The sequence below is a fragment of the Nelumbo nucifera genome, chromosome 5, assembly GCF_055504915.1.
Source record: "Nelumbo nucifera cultivar China Antique chromosome 5, China Antique-T2T, whole genome shotgun sequence".
Lineage (NCBI taxonomy): Eukaryota > Viridiplantae > Streptophyta > Magnoliopsida > Proteales > Nelumbonaceae > Nelumbo > Nelumbo nucifera.
The window spans coordinates 56,874,772-56,890,004 of record NC_142653.1 but is presented as its reverse complement, the minus strand read 5'-3'; the positions used below and the strand labels follow the sequence as shown (position 1 = coordinate 56,890,004).

The following is a 15,233-nucleotide window of genomic DNA, read 5'->3' as shown; positions in this document are numbered from 1 at the left end:
ATCCTTTAAAGTAGGCCCTGACCCGATACAACCCCTGTAGGGGAGTATCGGGAAGGGCCCGATACAATATGTATCAACTGATACGTAACAATTTTTTGAACATTGATTGAGCTAGAAAGTGTTTTGAGCATTTAAAATTGCTTTAAAAACATTATAATTTGAACCAATGTTTTAAAAAATGACCCGAAAATGGAACCATTCTGGGCACCGATTTTCGGGTCAACGGTTCGACCGTTCAGTTCGAACGGACGGTCCATTCTGACATCAAAATTAAAAAAATAAAAAAATAAAAAAATGGTCAAAACCCGTTGAATGGGTCGACGGGTTGACGGTTCGACTGCTCGGGTCAACGGTTTGTTGATTTTTTCAATGATTTTGACTAGATTTCGGGTTTGGGGTAAAATAGAACCAATTGCCTGTTAGTTCCCAGGCCAAACGATCCAACCGTCCGAGTCAACGATGATTAAAAAACGTTGGTTTGAACTCAAAACATTTTTAACCCCCAATTTCAAAAGCTAAAGTTGGGGCTTTGTGTTTATGGGCTTTACTTATCCAAACACAACCTTACAATCCATTACAGTTCTAGTGTCATAAGGTCTGCTGATTTCTTATATTATTTGGAAATGAAAAGATTTGGGCTGTGTAGATAGAAAATGGCAGTCTTAAAAAGTATACCCAACAGCGTGCCTTTTAATCTCTTATCTCTCTACTCAAAAATGCAATTCATAGACTTAAACCCTGGTTGCCCCTTACCTATATATGGGACCTTAAATCTTTAGGCTGCTCACTGATTTCAAGTTAATAGATAAAGTAAAATACCTTTTATTCATTTTTGTTTCCACATGCAAATAGATGTTTTATGTTTATGCTCAACTAAAAATTAAAAAGGAAAACAATCTTCAAAATCGGTATTTTATAAATATGGGATAAATGATATACCAAACCCACATTTATATCAAAAGAATGAATTTTAATCTCAAAAAAATTATAGAAATAAAAAACCAATAATAGAATAATTATTTTAGTGTTTAAAATTTATGAATTTTCACATGTTAGAAATTTGTTTATACTTTTGTAAATTGTTAATAACATTTTAATTTACATTAAACAACAACATATTTATTATTTACAAAAATAAAAATATTGTTTACAAATATTCAAGAATTTAATATTAAATTGAATCTATTAAATCCACTAACCTACATCTACAACAAAAATGATTTTTATATTTCAAAATAATTTATAGAAATAAAAATACTAACACTGAAATCATTATTTTAGTAATTAAAAATAAAAAAATTTCATTTGATATGTATTTTAGATGCTTAAATAGATTTGATATATTTTAAGTTGATACTATGTATTTTTATAAATTATTAATCAATATTTTAATTTATATTTTATAATAACATATTTATTGTTTATAAAAATAAAAATATTGTTTACTAGACATTTGAGAATTTAATATTTTGTTGACTTTTTTATTATTGTTAAAAAGTAAAAATAATTGATATAATAATTAAAATATAATAGTTTCTTATGTTGTGTCTTAGACTTAAAAAGAAATTAACATAATAAATAAATAATGGCTTTGTGCATGTATTACTTTGTAAAAATCTATATAATTTGTGTCTTGGAGTTTTGATTAATGTATCATTGATAAAACTATATGATATTTATGCATTTTATTATATTTATTGTAATATATTTCTTCTTTTATACCATTAAAATATACATTTCATATGTATTTATGCTTTATTTGTGGCTATTTTGACCTTAAATTTATTGTTAATAATGTATTTATAGGATTTGTATGTATTTCCCTATGTATTCAAATGTTTATATCTTTTGTTTGCATCTAGGTATTTCCAAAGCATATTCATATCCAAGTTGTCCTAATACAATACACGACACACGCCACCAATATTTTAATTATTGCTAAAAAGACAAAATAAATTCATAACTACTTAGATTTCAAATAAGATAAGATAATCTACCAAAAGCATAAAACCGGGTGTGAACATGAATTGAGGACACATTTAACTCGATAATGAAATGTACATACAGGGCATATCTATAATCTCTTGAAAAAATGGTAGATGGGAACAATGTTGTGCTTAACCTGGAGTAATTTGAAGGGTATGCACTTAGGAACAAATTTTGGGGGTCTTTTTTCGGATTTTGAGAGGGGGGAAAGTTTGTCAATGGGATTTTGGTTCCCATTGACCAAGAATCCTATGTTCTTTTTTCATATTTATGTGAGGACCAGGGAAAGTTTATTTTGGTGGGTATATCATTTTACCCAAGTAAGTGATACCCATTTCCTAGGTGGATAAATAACTTTCCCACATAGGGGGAAAGTTGCTAATACTTGAACGAGAAAAGAATGAGCCTTTTATTAATGGATTTTTATGGCTAAAATAACCATTAACTTATTTACCTGAGAAATAAAAGAATATGAATATACACTTACTCGGGTAATTGTTTCCCAAGAAAAACTTGTTCAAATAATTACATTTATCCGAATAAGTAATTTACCAAAAAAACGGGGCCTTAATGTGTTCCTATGGCACAGAACTACAACCTTAACTTTGGTCCCATTGGCACCAACTAATGGAACCATATATGCCGCCTTGGGCTAGGCTTGGATTGAGGCCATGGGTAGCATACATATATGTACCATTATTAGATAAAAAATCTTTTTTCTAATGATATATGCATGTATACATGTATAAAATATGTATTTATAGATTTGTAAATGAAATTTGTACCCTTTATTCTTCTTTAATTTTTCAAAATAAAAAAGAGAAAAGGGAAAAGAAACTCTGATTCATCAAAACCCTAACCTTTCAAACCCAACCATTTCTATCCCGTCTCCGCCTCCGCCTTCATCTCCCTTTCCCTTCCCTACAAATCTCATTCATTCCTCTCTTTCTATCTATCACTCTTTCTCAAACCATAAAGTGGGATATAAGTTCTCTTTGTACTTTCCGGAGCAGCCGCTCAAAAGAAATCGATGGACAAGTCCATCAGCTCTACACAGTCTGCTAAAGCCGCTTGCTCTCTTTGATCATTTAGTTGAAACTTGATACTGTGGGCCACGGATTTTGTCAAGAGCAACTGGAGGACAACTTTCCAACATTTCATGACTTCCCTATGGGTGCCATTTAATGGCTTCCCTGTACCACCAGCAGCACTGTTTTCCACCATTTCATTCCCACCTCTTGTTATTCTTCTTCCACTGAAATCGAAGACAACCCAGTAAGGTGAACCCACCAGAGTACTGATGAAATTGAAGACAGCCCAGTAAGGTAAGCCCACGAGAGCACCAACTGGCCACCACCTGAGCAACAATGGAGGACGACGAGTACCGGTACTACCATCTCCTTCTTCGTTGCTGTCCAGGTCTGATTACCCACCACTGTCATTAATCCTGAGTTCCGAAGCTTATTATCCCTCTCCCGTGTCTTCCAGAGCACCGACTGTCCACCGCTTAAGCAACAATGGAGGACGCCAAGACTTTCTATCTAAAACGAAGCACTCTTTGGTTTTGCAATTCTTACTGATCGCTAAATTGGCTTCTACCATTTCTCATATCTTACCATGGAGCAGCCGTACGGATGGGTTAATAAGGTAGGTAGAAACGGACGAGACGAGAGGAAGAGGGGGAGTTAATCGCACAAAAAAAATGAAAGCTTCTGTATAGACGAGACGAGAGGAAGAGGGGGAGTTAATCGCACAAAAAAAATTGAAAGCTTCTGTACAGACGAGACGAGAGGGAGAGGGGAAGTGGGGGAGAAGTTGAAGGAAAGGGAGGGCAAGGCAGGCAGGCAGGGGAAACAGTCGCCATGCGAGAGTTTTCAAACTCAAACAGCGGTGCCGGTGCCGTGCTGGTTTGAGAAATGGTAGAGTGCTTCGTTTTTCAGGTGACTGTGCACAGTCGAATAAGCACTCTCGTCTCGTCCATGGAGCAGTCGACTGGCCCTTATTCACCTGATTTGAGCATCCGCACGAATTCAGATGTGGACAGTCGCAGTTTTCAAAATTATTTGTTTCCTCACCTGAACTAAAAAATCTGCTTGTAAATAAAAATTAAATTCAGTAAATGAACTTGTTGTAGAAGTAATAGATTTCTGCCTTCTACTCATTAAATAAAAAAGTTTTTCTCTTCTACTACTGGGCAGAAGTAGAAGTAGAAGATGCTGTACAAGTTGTAGGAATATTTCCAATTCCTTTATATTCATATAAACCATCTTTCCTAATCTTAGGGTCTAATATTGCAGCTAAACAATAAATGGGAGAAATGTTCTCCCAATATTTTTTAAATTTATTTTCCATTATTTCAATAATATATTTAAATTATGAATTATTTCTATATTTTGCAAAACAATCACTAATTACCATTAATTGATACGGTAAATTACAACTAGTTGGATAATAAATACCTGATAATTCATTAGTTGCATCATAAAAATGTTTTAAAAAATCTCTTATACAAACTGCCATTTCCCAATCTTCCTCAAATATAATATCATTAAGAATTTTTGCATTATAAAAATCAGTAAGAGTTTATTTATGAGAAATACAACTTTTTAACATAGCATAGGTAGAATTCCATCTATGTTTTACATCTAATATAAAATGTTTATATTTTAAACCATAATTTTGACATAAATATTTAAATTCTTGTTTTCTTGCCTCTGAACTTTTAATATATATAATACAATTTATAATTTTAGAAATATGAGTAGAAATAATATTCATGGCATCTTGAATACATAAATTTAAGATGTGACATGCACATCCGATATGAAATAATTTATCATTTAAACATGGTTTTAATTGATATTTTAAAATATTTATTGTAGAATAATTAAAATTCTTTTTATTTAAAATGTTTGCAACAATAGCTAGGTTAGTATGTGGCCATTCAAGCTTAGTAAAACTTAAAATTCTTTTTATTTAAAAGCTAATTTTCATCAATAAAATGGCCGGTAACACAAATATAACTTATGTTAAATTTAGATGTCCAAACATCAGAAGTAATTGCAACTTTAGAATTAAGATTTGATAACAAATAAATTAAATTTTGTTTATATGAATAAAAAAATATTTTTTAAAGCATCCGATCTAATAGTATTCCTAGAAATTTTTTTATATTGTGGATTTACAGAATTACGCAACCATTTTTTAAGCTTAGTATCTTCAACTAACATAAATGGTTGTTTTGCATGTAAAATGTATTTTGCTAATTCTTGTCTAATTTTTTCTTGTGAATATTTAAATGTACCAAAACTCCCCGTCCCAATTTGTGTTTGTGTTGTTTCTCTCTCTCTCTTCTTCTTCTTCTTTCTCATGTGTGAGCAAATGTATGATCAAATGGTCAGTACCACCCTTGCTATAATAGTTAAAGTCTCTTCTACATTTTTGGCAAATTGCTCATTTTCCCTTCCCCTCAATTTTCTCTACTTTAAATATTTTCTAAATCGGGCTACTCAACTTAGAGGCCCTCTTTTTCTTTCCTCTAGTATCAGTACCAGGGGTGGAAGTTTCACTTCCATCAATATCAATAGCATCAGTGCTAACACTATCATGATACTAGGGGTGAAAGTTCCACTTCCATCAATATCAATAGCATCAGTGCTAACACTATCATGATGTGATTGAATATCGTCAATAGTGAACATGTTGGGGAATTGGTTTTGGGAAGAGTCGACCATTTTTTTTTTAAATTCTAAAAAGATAAAAATTAATTTAATTGGACTTAGATTGCCGGTTCAGAATCACAACTTGATTTCAACGGTTAAAGTTTTTCAACATTCAAGCCTCCCAAATTGCTAACTTGAGATACTTGAGCTGGTTGAGCAAGCATTTTTCTTGTTGAAACTTCAATAAAGTTGAGACTTGAGAATTGGAGAATCAGACAATCAACCAATTAGAGTTACGCAGATTGTAGAGAATGTATGAGAGAGAGAAGAGATTAAGACAATTGTTGAATTGGTGTGATGAGATTGGTGGAGGATAGGGCTATCTATAGAAATTGAAAATAATTCAATTACCCAAAATATCCTATAAACTAACTGCTTTTTAGTTGTTGGGAGGGGTATTTTGGTCATTGTAAAGTTGTTTATAACTTTACCCAAAAAACCCCCCTAAACTAGTTGTTATATAGCTATTGGGGGGCATTTGTGCTATTTTTTCTCCCCTCCATAAGCAAAATACATAAATACCCCCCTATATAGCTATTAGGGGGGTATTTATGTAAAAATCCCCTAAAAAGCTAAAACTAGCCATTGGGTGGGGGGGGGGGGGGCAATGGCTAGTTTTCAGACGTGCCGAACGCAGCTCGATACGGGCCTTGCGGGCCATGCCGGCCCGTGGGTCGCAGGCGGCACTGCACCAACAGTCGTGCTGTTTCGTGTTGGCCCATGGACTACAAACCCCCAGCCCAGCATGACATAGACCAACGTGCTAGGCCTGGCATGGCCTGCAGGCTGTTGTGCCATGTCGGGCCTGGCCGTAGGTGGCACGGCCCGATTGATACCTCTAATCCCATCCGATCCCCGACTTCCCCAATCCCATGTAGATTGCTTTCATAGGAACGGAGATGGGGGGAGGGAATATATATATATATATATATATATATATATATATATATATATATATAACATTATTTATATTTTTAATTTTTTCATTTTTTTTTTATTTTTGTCTAGGTGTTTTACTCTTTTTGTCTTTTGCTTCATTTTTATTTATTACAACAAAATCAATTCATGCCAAACATTGGAAGTGGAAACACTTTCTTGGCTCAATTTTATTCCCAACAACTCATAGCTTTTGGATAAGCTTTTATGAAAGTATTTTTGCATTTTGGCAACAAGAAAATGCTTCACTATTTAGTAACATGTGGTTTTTTAGAACAAAATCATTTGAAGCTATTTTTTTCACTTTGTGCTTCAAAAGTACATTTGGGCCAAACATTCACAAAAACACATAAGGTATATATATATATATATTTATATATACTAGCGGGGACCGGTGCGATGCACGAGTTTTGTTCATTACAAAAGAAACAATCAAGACTTATAAAAAAATTGAAAGAATAAAAAAAATGGTCTAATCACTTTGCCAAAGACTAAAATAAACTATAGTAAGAATGGCCAAAACAAAGTCAATTTATTATTTTAAAAAAATTATTATTATTATTATTATTATTATTATTGTTATTATTATTACTACTATTGCTACTACTACTATTACTCTAATTTATGATTTATTATTAATTAATTATGATTATTATTATTATTATTTTGTATTTTTGTTATATTTAAATCATTATTATTATTACTGTAATAATTTAACAATTTATTATTTAAAATAAATGATTATTATTATTTCAATAATGTATTATTATGATTATTATTACTTAAATTAATTTATTATTTTTATTTTTACCCATAATATACATGGTTATAATCATAACCATGTACCATACAAGTCTTAATGGGCCCACTTTAAAATAGTTGTATGTGAACTTGTTTATTGGAAATGGGTTCCATCGAAAATGGGTATTAATGAACCCATTTTAAGTGGAAATTTAGTGGATTTTTAAATTAATATTTTTACTTCTATTGTTTACCTCAACTTATTTATATTATTTGACCTATTAATATTTGACTTTATTATATTTTTATTCCCTCTCCTTCTCTCTCTTAAATGTTATTTTTAAATATAATAATAAAAAATAAGAGATATTGAAAAACCCAAAGATCTCTCTCTATAATAATTAACAACTTTATTGATGTAATCAAAATATACAAGAATTACAAAGTCTCTCTCTATAATAGCTGACAGCCCCTGATGTCGGCTGTGGAATTGGAAGCCAGAAGTCTTTTGAAGGCTTGAAGTTCTGCCTAGAGTTGGACATCACTTTAGTTGTAATTGAGGGAGACGCAAAGAACGTAATTTCGACTCTGTTGGAGAATACCATTTTTCCTCCGTGGCAAATCCAGCATCTAATTGCCGATTGCAGAGCCATTCTTAGCTCTTTCAACCTGTTCTAAGTGTGTTACATTCCAAGGAGTGCCAACAATGCTGGGCATCTCCTAGCCAAGTATGATTTAAAAGTCCAAAGGGTAAAGTATCAACTTGGCATTTTTTTTTTTTTTTTTTTGGAAAATGGTAAGATAAAATTTATTCAAAAAGAAAGAAAAGTATACAAAAGATTTACAAAAATCGAAACCCCAAAGAAGCCCAAAACAAACCAAATACAACCCGAACCCAAAACTCAAAGACCACAAAACAACACAATATGCACCAGCGAGGAGATTTGAAACCAAAATTCTCAGCCTAGCCTAAAAACTCAAAGCCTTTTAGTATATATATAGAGAGAGAGGATGGCAAATTTGTAGATATGGCAAAATATATATCATGCGTCAAGTTTGTGATACATGGCAAAAATATATACCAAGTTTAATGGCCACAAATGTGGCATAAGAAATATGCCATACAGTATTAATTTATGCCACATAAAACAATTATGGTTCACGTCACATTTTTATATTAAAAATAAATTTCAACAAAAAATAAGTTGACACAAAATTTGTCTTAATTGTATCGTCACACATGGTAAAGCCATGTGTAATCAAAGGCTTATTTATGCTTTTAATCTCAAAAACTTGTTTGATTCAACAAACTATAAAATCAGAAGATAAAAACACAAACATTCTTCATACTTTTTTACTCAAAAAAAAAAAAAAAATACAAGAACTAGCAAAAGCTTATCGAAAGATAAATTATAGGGGAAGGTTCATCACATAACAGATCTAGTGGAGACAATAAAGTGCGATAATACAGTAATATAACACACTTAATTATATATGCAATGTGCATGGAGATAGTACTGGGGCCATGAATTAATTTCTAGTTGGGAAACCAGAAAATGGTATCATCCGGAAGGAAGTGGCAAACAGGAACACTCCCCGGCTTAACGTTAAGCAATTTGAAGGCAACGTGGTCAGGGCTGAATTCCTTGGTGTCAATGTGGCACACAGCAACGGCCTTGGCTTTTGTGCCATCAGCAGCAACCATGGGAACCATGTATGACCTTGTGCCATGTATGACATGGCAATAGTAGACAGCGTATGGGTATGTCATCCCATGGCACACCACTTGGTTTCCTTCTCCCATTTGCTTTACGCCTGAAGATCTAGAGATGGTGAAGTGATTCTTGTGCCTATTCTCTCCATCTACTTCTGTCCCCACTGCCGTGATGTTCTTCCCCAGCTTTGAAATGCTCCAGTCTATCATCGACTCTAACGATGTTGTACAGTGCATTGCTTCTTCTTCATTATCTTCTGTACTCCTCTCGCAAGCTGTGATTGTCTCCTCTATGGCCTCTGCTTGTATTGATCCGGGCTCAATTGAGAACTCATCTAAGATGTCTGGTAGTTTGTTAGAGGAGAAAGGAATCGAGTCAGCCACTTGCCGGGATAAGAGGGTGGCTCTAGTGTAGTCTCCTGATACTTCCAAAGTCATCTCTTTGCCTGAATACAAGCTTTCCTCCAGGAAGTAATGATCAACATCAGCAGTCAGTTGTTTGTGGTTGTGAAAACATACTTCCTGGAAACCCTTCAAAGAACCCCGTTTCATAAAATGCCACTGTGCGTTGTATCTAGGAACTACAATCATCTTTCCAAGGTGATTTAGTTCAGAGTTTAAATAGATACCTGATATGACTTGTATATATTCAGATAATTCATTCAGATTTATTTGCAATTGTTGATAATAAACAACATTGTAGCAAATTAAACTAGGTTATAGAGATAAATAAGCTAATAGATTGTGGGCGAACCAGATATTAGTTGATGCTGAACCAATTTTGGCATTGGAGTATTGGGTAGCATTGAGTTCCAGTAAATCTCAGAAGGTATAGCAGCATCATCAGTTGCCACAGCCACCGCAAGTAGAAGCTGCACAAACTGTTGGATAAATGCATAAGAAGTGGGAAGAATATATAGAGAAGACAAAGAGAATATATAGAATGGGAAGAATTGAACAAAGATAAGATATATGCTGCTTTACCAGCAGAAAGGATGTAAAAATGTTTGAAGCCATTGGTGGCTTGGAAAATCAAATAAGGAAAGAGGCAGGCAGATCGAAAAGCTCTCTATAGCCAATTAAACATATATGGGAAAGAAGAGAAATGAGTGTAATGTGTAATTGCACGGTGCATCCACTACAACATATATAGTGCTTTTATAGACAGACAACCCCCCTCTAAACCCACCAAGTCGCTGTGTGCATTGACAGGTTACCTACCTATGATGTGATATCTCTTGCTAGATATTTCAGAGAAGCTTACAAGGTCCAAACACAGTCCCAAGAGAATTCACATCCTCTGAACCAACTAATAGCAATCTACCAAAAAAAACAAAACAAAAAAAAAAAAGATTTAACTCTGCCATGGTAGATTGCTATTTGTCTGCTACTGGACAAGGGAGATGCTCCCCATGCACAGCTGCTATGGCTTGTTGGAAATAAGACAGGTTTGAAAATAAGAACAGTAAATAGAACAGGATTTTGAGAATGGTTCGAATGGCTACTTTATCAGAACCATGATCGGATCTGGAAATCCTAGATAAACTATAACTGAGATTAACCAGTTTGAGTGGAGTCTTGATATCTATCTGATGATGTGGTAACTACTGGTGATATGTCATCATTATCCTCAATATGCCCCCTCAAGCTAATGGGTATAGGAAGCACATGCAGCTTGTCAACTATCAATGTGAAGCGTGGAGATGATAGAGGTTTGGTGAAAATATCAACAAGCTGATCAAGAGAAGGAATATGCTGTATCTGAAATGAAGGCTTAAGAAGAAGACTCAGAGAAAGTGGAAGTCGACTTCAATATATATGGCAAGTGCAAGCATGAAAAATTGTTATCAATTAGTAAAATTAATTAATTTTTGGATTTGCATGGGGCCCTGCTAGTATACTATTAAATCTCGGCATGAGACCTTGATGGCAAAATACCCTTCAACATCAGTTCCAAAGAGAGTTGGAATCTAATATGGAGAGATGTACGGGTTGTTTGGCAAGTCTTTTTGGGAAGATCTTCTGGTAGCTCTGATAGTCAAAAGTCGCATTGAGTTTCTGCGTTAAAATTTGAGCAGCTCGAAGCCTGTTTGGTTAAGGCATGTCTTTTTGCGCGCATTTCTACACAAAGATGAATAGAAAAAAAGCGCAAAAACTCTATTTAGATTGTTATAAGATAAGAATATATGTATCAATGCACTGGGTTTCGGTTGAAACTAATCTAAATCAAAATGAATTTGAATAGATTGGATGATCCAGACATTAAATTGGACCAGTCCAAATTGGTCCAAAACATTCATTGGATTAGATTGGACCTGATCCATTATTTATAATGGACTCACATTGGACTGGATTGGATTGGACCAAATCCAGTCCAATTGACACCCCTATCTCTCTACCCTGTAAAACTGGTTTAAGTGTGAAAAACAATAAAGAAATTTGAGATAATTAGAAAGAATATATCTCATTTCACTTGCAATCAATCTTTACAAACTAGGCAGCAGACTGATTTTTGGTCTATTCTTGTTTGGCTTGTATAAGATCTACTCGCCAAAAGCCGGAGCACCGAAAAGACGCGAGAAGCCCATTTTGGGTTGATTTCAGGAAGCTCCAAATAAAGCTTTTCACGCATTTTGCATTTTATTCTCGCGTAGAAAGACACGGAAAGATGAACGGAAAGACGTGTATCTACCAAACTAGCCTCGGGCTGCTTAGATCTTCATGCAAAAGCTCAATGTGTTTTTTGACCATCAAAACTACCAGAAGATCTTCCTAAAAAGACTTGCCAAATGGGCCTTTAATTAACTAAATATAGAGTCTTGATCGGGTTATCAGGTCAATGGTCTGACCAGCCAGGATAATGAAAGATTGAATATATTGGTCATTTGGTCATGTGAACGAGGGGAAAATCCCACTTATAGAGCCCATTAGGGCTTTTGCATTTGGATTGAGCTGCTACAAAGAAGCGGTTCATGTTGAGAATCCATGTTCCGGGTATGAATTTACTTAGGCCACGTTAGGCATCATCCTTGCCTGTTTCTGTCCTGCTCTAGAAACAATCAACCTAAAAGTGATCTTGTAGATGGTCTCCCAAAGCTGAAATTCACCAAAAACAAGGTTTGTGAAGTATGCCAAATAGGTAAGCAAGTGAAGACATCTTTCAAACCCAAAAGAAGGTATTATCTACCACTGGTTCTCTTCACCTCTTGTATCTTGACTTATTTGGACCAATTAGAACCACTAGTACTCTTAGGACATAAACATAAAATCTTGAAATCATTTACAAAATTTTGTAGAAAAGTGGAAAAGGGTGCCAAATTGTGAAGGCTAGAAGTGATCATAGAGGTGAATTAGAAAATCTATAATTTGTTTAACTTTGTAAAACATTAAGCATTAGTCATAACTTTTCAGCACCTAAAACTTAGCGAAATGGAATTGTCCAAAGGAAGAATATGATCTTACAAGAAATGGCAAGAAACAATGTTAAACTATCATAAATTACACAAGTTTTATAGTATGAAGTTGTAAATACCAAGGTTTTTAAAATTGACCCGGAGACCGAACTGGTCAGGGGTCCGGTTTCCGGGTTGAACGGTTGGCTCGTTTTGACAAAAAAAATAATAAAAAAAAACAGGTAAAACTGTTGAACGGTTTGAATGATTCAACTGCCCAAGTCAGCGATTTGCTGACCAAATCAACAGTTTTTTACAAAAATCCGATTTTGGAGAAGAACGAAATTGTTCACCTGACCGGTTCCCGGTTTTGAAAACCATGATAAATACAGCTTGTTATGAGTTGAATAGAGGTATAATAAGACCAATCTTAAATAAAACATCATATGAACTTTGGAATGAAAAAAGAAACAAAAAAATTGGGTATTTTAAGGTGTTTAGATGTAAATGTTTCATTCTTAATAGAAAAGAAAAGCTGGGTAAATTTGACGCAAAATCTAATATTTGCATTTTCCTAGGATACTTAACCAGTGACAAATAAAGAAAGAGTATATAACAACAGAGCTCTAATTAATGAAGAATTAAGTTATATAACTTTTAATGAGTTAGACCCTCTTGATCTAAACATCTTGATACACATGAAGAAATTGAAAAAATAATAAAAAATTGGAAATAGATAAATGTCAAGAAGAAGAGAGTGAATATGATAAAGATAATGTTGAATATACAATACCTAGTCCTAGAGAATGGAAGTTCACTAGCAAACTTCCTTCACTCTAATGATGTATCTATATATTGGTTAGCAAACTTTGCACTCTATATATTTGTATTTATACTCCTTCCAAACTGAGCCTAAAGACCTATATTGTCAGTTGGAGTAGCCCATAAAATTCTATACCAACATAATTTTCAGGTTGGATCAGATCAGATAATTGAATCCAATTGAAAATCGGATTGAATTCGGATCGACCTATATATATGTATATATTTATAAATATATTTACTTATAAAAATATATGTATATATTAATACGTTTATTAACATATTTATTTATAAATATGTTTATATTACAATTTTTTGTAATTTTTTTATAAAAAGGCACGCATATATTAATATATAAGATAAAAATAGTTAAAAAAATACTTGCACTTTTTGTTTTTCTTTATATAAACTGTTATGTTTTTATCTTTTAATAATTTATTAAAATTTTCAGAATTCAAATCGGATTGGATTAGATTCCGATATCCAACATCCTTAATGTATTCGAATTCGAATAACCATTTGTGAGATTTGATCAAATCTTTGGATCGGATCGAATCTTGAATATATGCTATCAGATCGGATTCAGATATACTGGATTGGATTCAGATATACCTGATTTGAATCTGATCCATTCTGTTTGGATCCCTACACCTTTTCTCTCATCCACTTTTACGCAAAGGTTAATTTCTAAGGCTCAGGTTGGAAAGAGTAAAACACAAATATGTAGAATGCAAAACCTTGTATTTTATATTATTTTGTATGTATTTGTATTTTATATTACTTCCAAAGGAAGACTTATGGACTAATCCTCTTATTTTTCAAAGGATAAAGTGATGAAACGTCTCCTGAAGTTTTTTATTATTGCTAAAACCTCTCCTTAAGTTTGATTAATTGCAATCACCTCCCCTAAACTTTTTGATTCAATTGCAAGTAAATTCCCTATGTTAGAATATTCTAAAAAGTACACAAAATGTCCAAAATACCCATGCGATTACTTTTGAGAAAAATGTTTATTTTCCAAATTTACTCTTTATATCAATTGCTACTCGAGTCTTTCCAATCTCTTTTCTAAAATTGATTTACTTTTCAAATTTGCCCTTCATATCAATCACTCAAAGGTAAAACTGCAACTTTAAACTCTTTTTTTTTTTGTTGTTCGTAAAGTTTGTATTGGTTTTATTGTAGAAACTAGCCTCAATAGTAACTACATGGATATTTTGGAAATTTTCGTGCCTTTTGTTAAAGAATTTTAACAAAGGAGGTCTACTTGCAATTGTATCAAAAAGTTTAGGGGAGGTGATTGCAATTACCAAACTTCACGGGAGGTTTCATCAATTTACCCTTTTTTAAAATGAAGAAAGATATTAGAAAATAATAAATTAATTACTTTTTCATATATATATATGTCATATATATTAAATTCATATAAATATGAAATATTGAATTTATTACATGAATATAATTATGGTGTAGAAACTGTACTGCAAAGGAACATAAACCAATTACATTAAAGAGGTAAAATGTCTACTTCGCTTTTCTTTGATTCACATTTTTGCTTCATGTTGTAATTAAACAGTTAGCACTTGCCTTATATAAAGGGCAGCCTAGTGCATGATGCTTCTGCCAATATAGGGTCTAGGAAGGATGGATGTATGCAGACTTACCCTTGTCCAAACAAAAATAAGAAATGATTTAAGTATCAATAATTGAAAAGATATGACATTAAATAGAATAGAGTAATGATAAATTGGTGTAGCTAACCCATTAGTTGGGATAAAGCTTGGATGATGATGATAAAGGTTCAAAATATTGTTACGTATTGGTCTGTATTGTTCGATACGTATCGTATCGGGGTTGGCCTTCTTGATATGCCCTTATAAGGGTTGTATCAGGTCAGGCCATGGTTTAGAGGGTAGCTAG

At 33.2% G+C, this 15,233-nt stretch overlaps 1 protein-coding gene across 3 annotated transcripts; it reads right to left on the bottom strand.

Annotated features, from left to right (window-relative positions):
* Positions 1-8,711: 8,711 nt before the first annotated feature.
* Positions 8,712-10,240, bottom strand: LOC148791638 (BURP domain-containing protein 6-like). 3 transcript variants are annotated; one of them, XM_088888968.1, is made up of 3 exons: positions 10,084-10,240; positions 9,854-9,980; positions 8,712-9,737 (listed from the first exon to the last, which is right to left on the bottom strand). In XM_088888968.1, the coding sequence occupies exons 1-3, from the start codon at positions 10,114-10,116 to the stop codon at positions 8,923-8,925; spliced, it is 975 nt and encodes a 324-aa protein (XP_088745094.1). In that variant the 5' UTR covers positions 10,117-10,240; the 3' UTR covers positions 8,712-8,922. The 3 variants fall into 3 exon arrangements, with proteins under 3 accessions (XP_088745094.1, XP_088745095.1, XP_088745096.1); XM_088888969.1 differs by having other exon boundaries at positions 8,712-9,728; XM_088888970.1 differs by having other exon boundaries at positions 8,712-9,680.
* Positions 10,241-15,233: the final 4,993 nt, after the last annotated feature.

Bases quoted from the DNA above. Each gene is read 5' to 3' on its own strand.
- LOC148791638 (XM_088888968.1), bottom strand. From the start codon at position 10,116: ATGGCTTCAAACATTTTTACATCCTTTCTGCTG. The intron at 9,981-10,083 runs GTAAAGCAGCAT...TTTATCCAACAG, and splicing joins TTTTTACATCCTTTCTGCTG to TTTGTGCAGCTTCTACTTGC. The intron at 9,738-9,853 runs GTTCGCCCACAA...AATATATACAAG, and splicing joins TCAGCATCAACTAATATCTG to TCATATCAGGTATCTATTTA.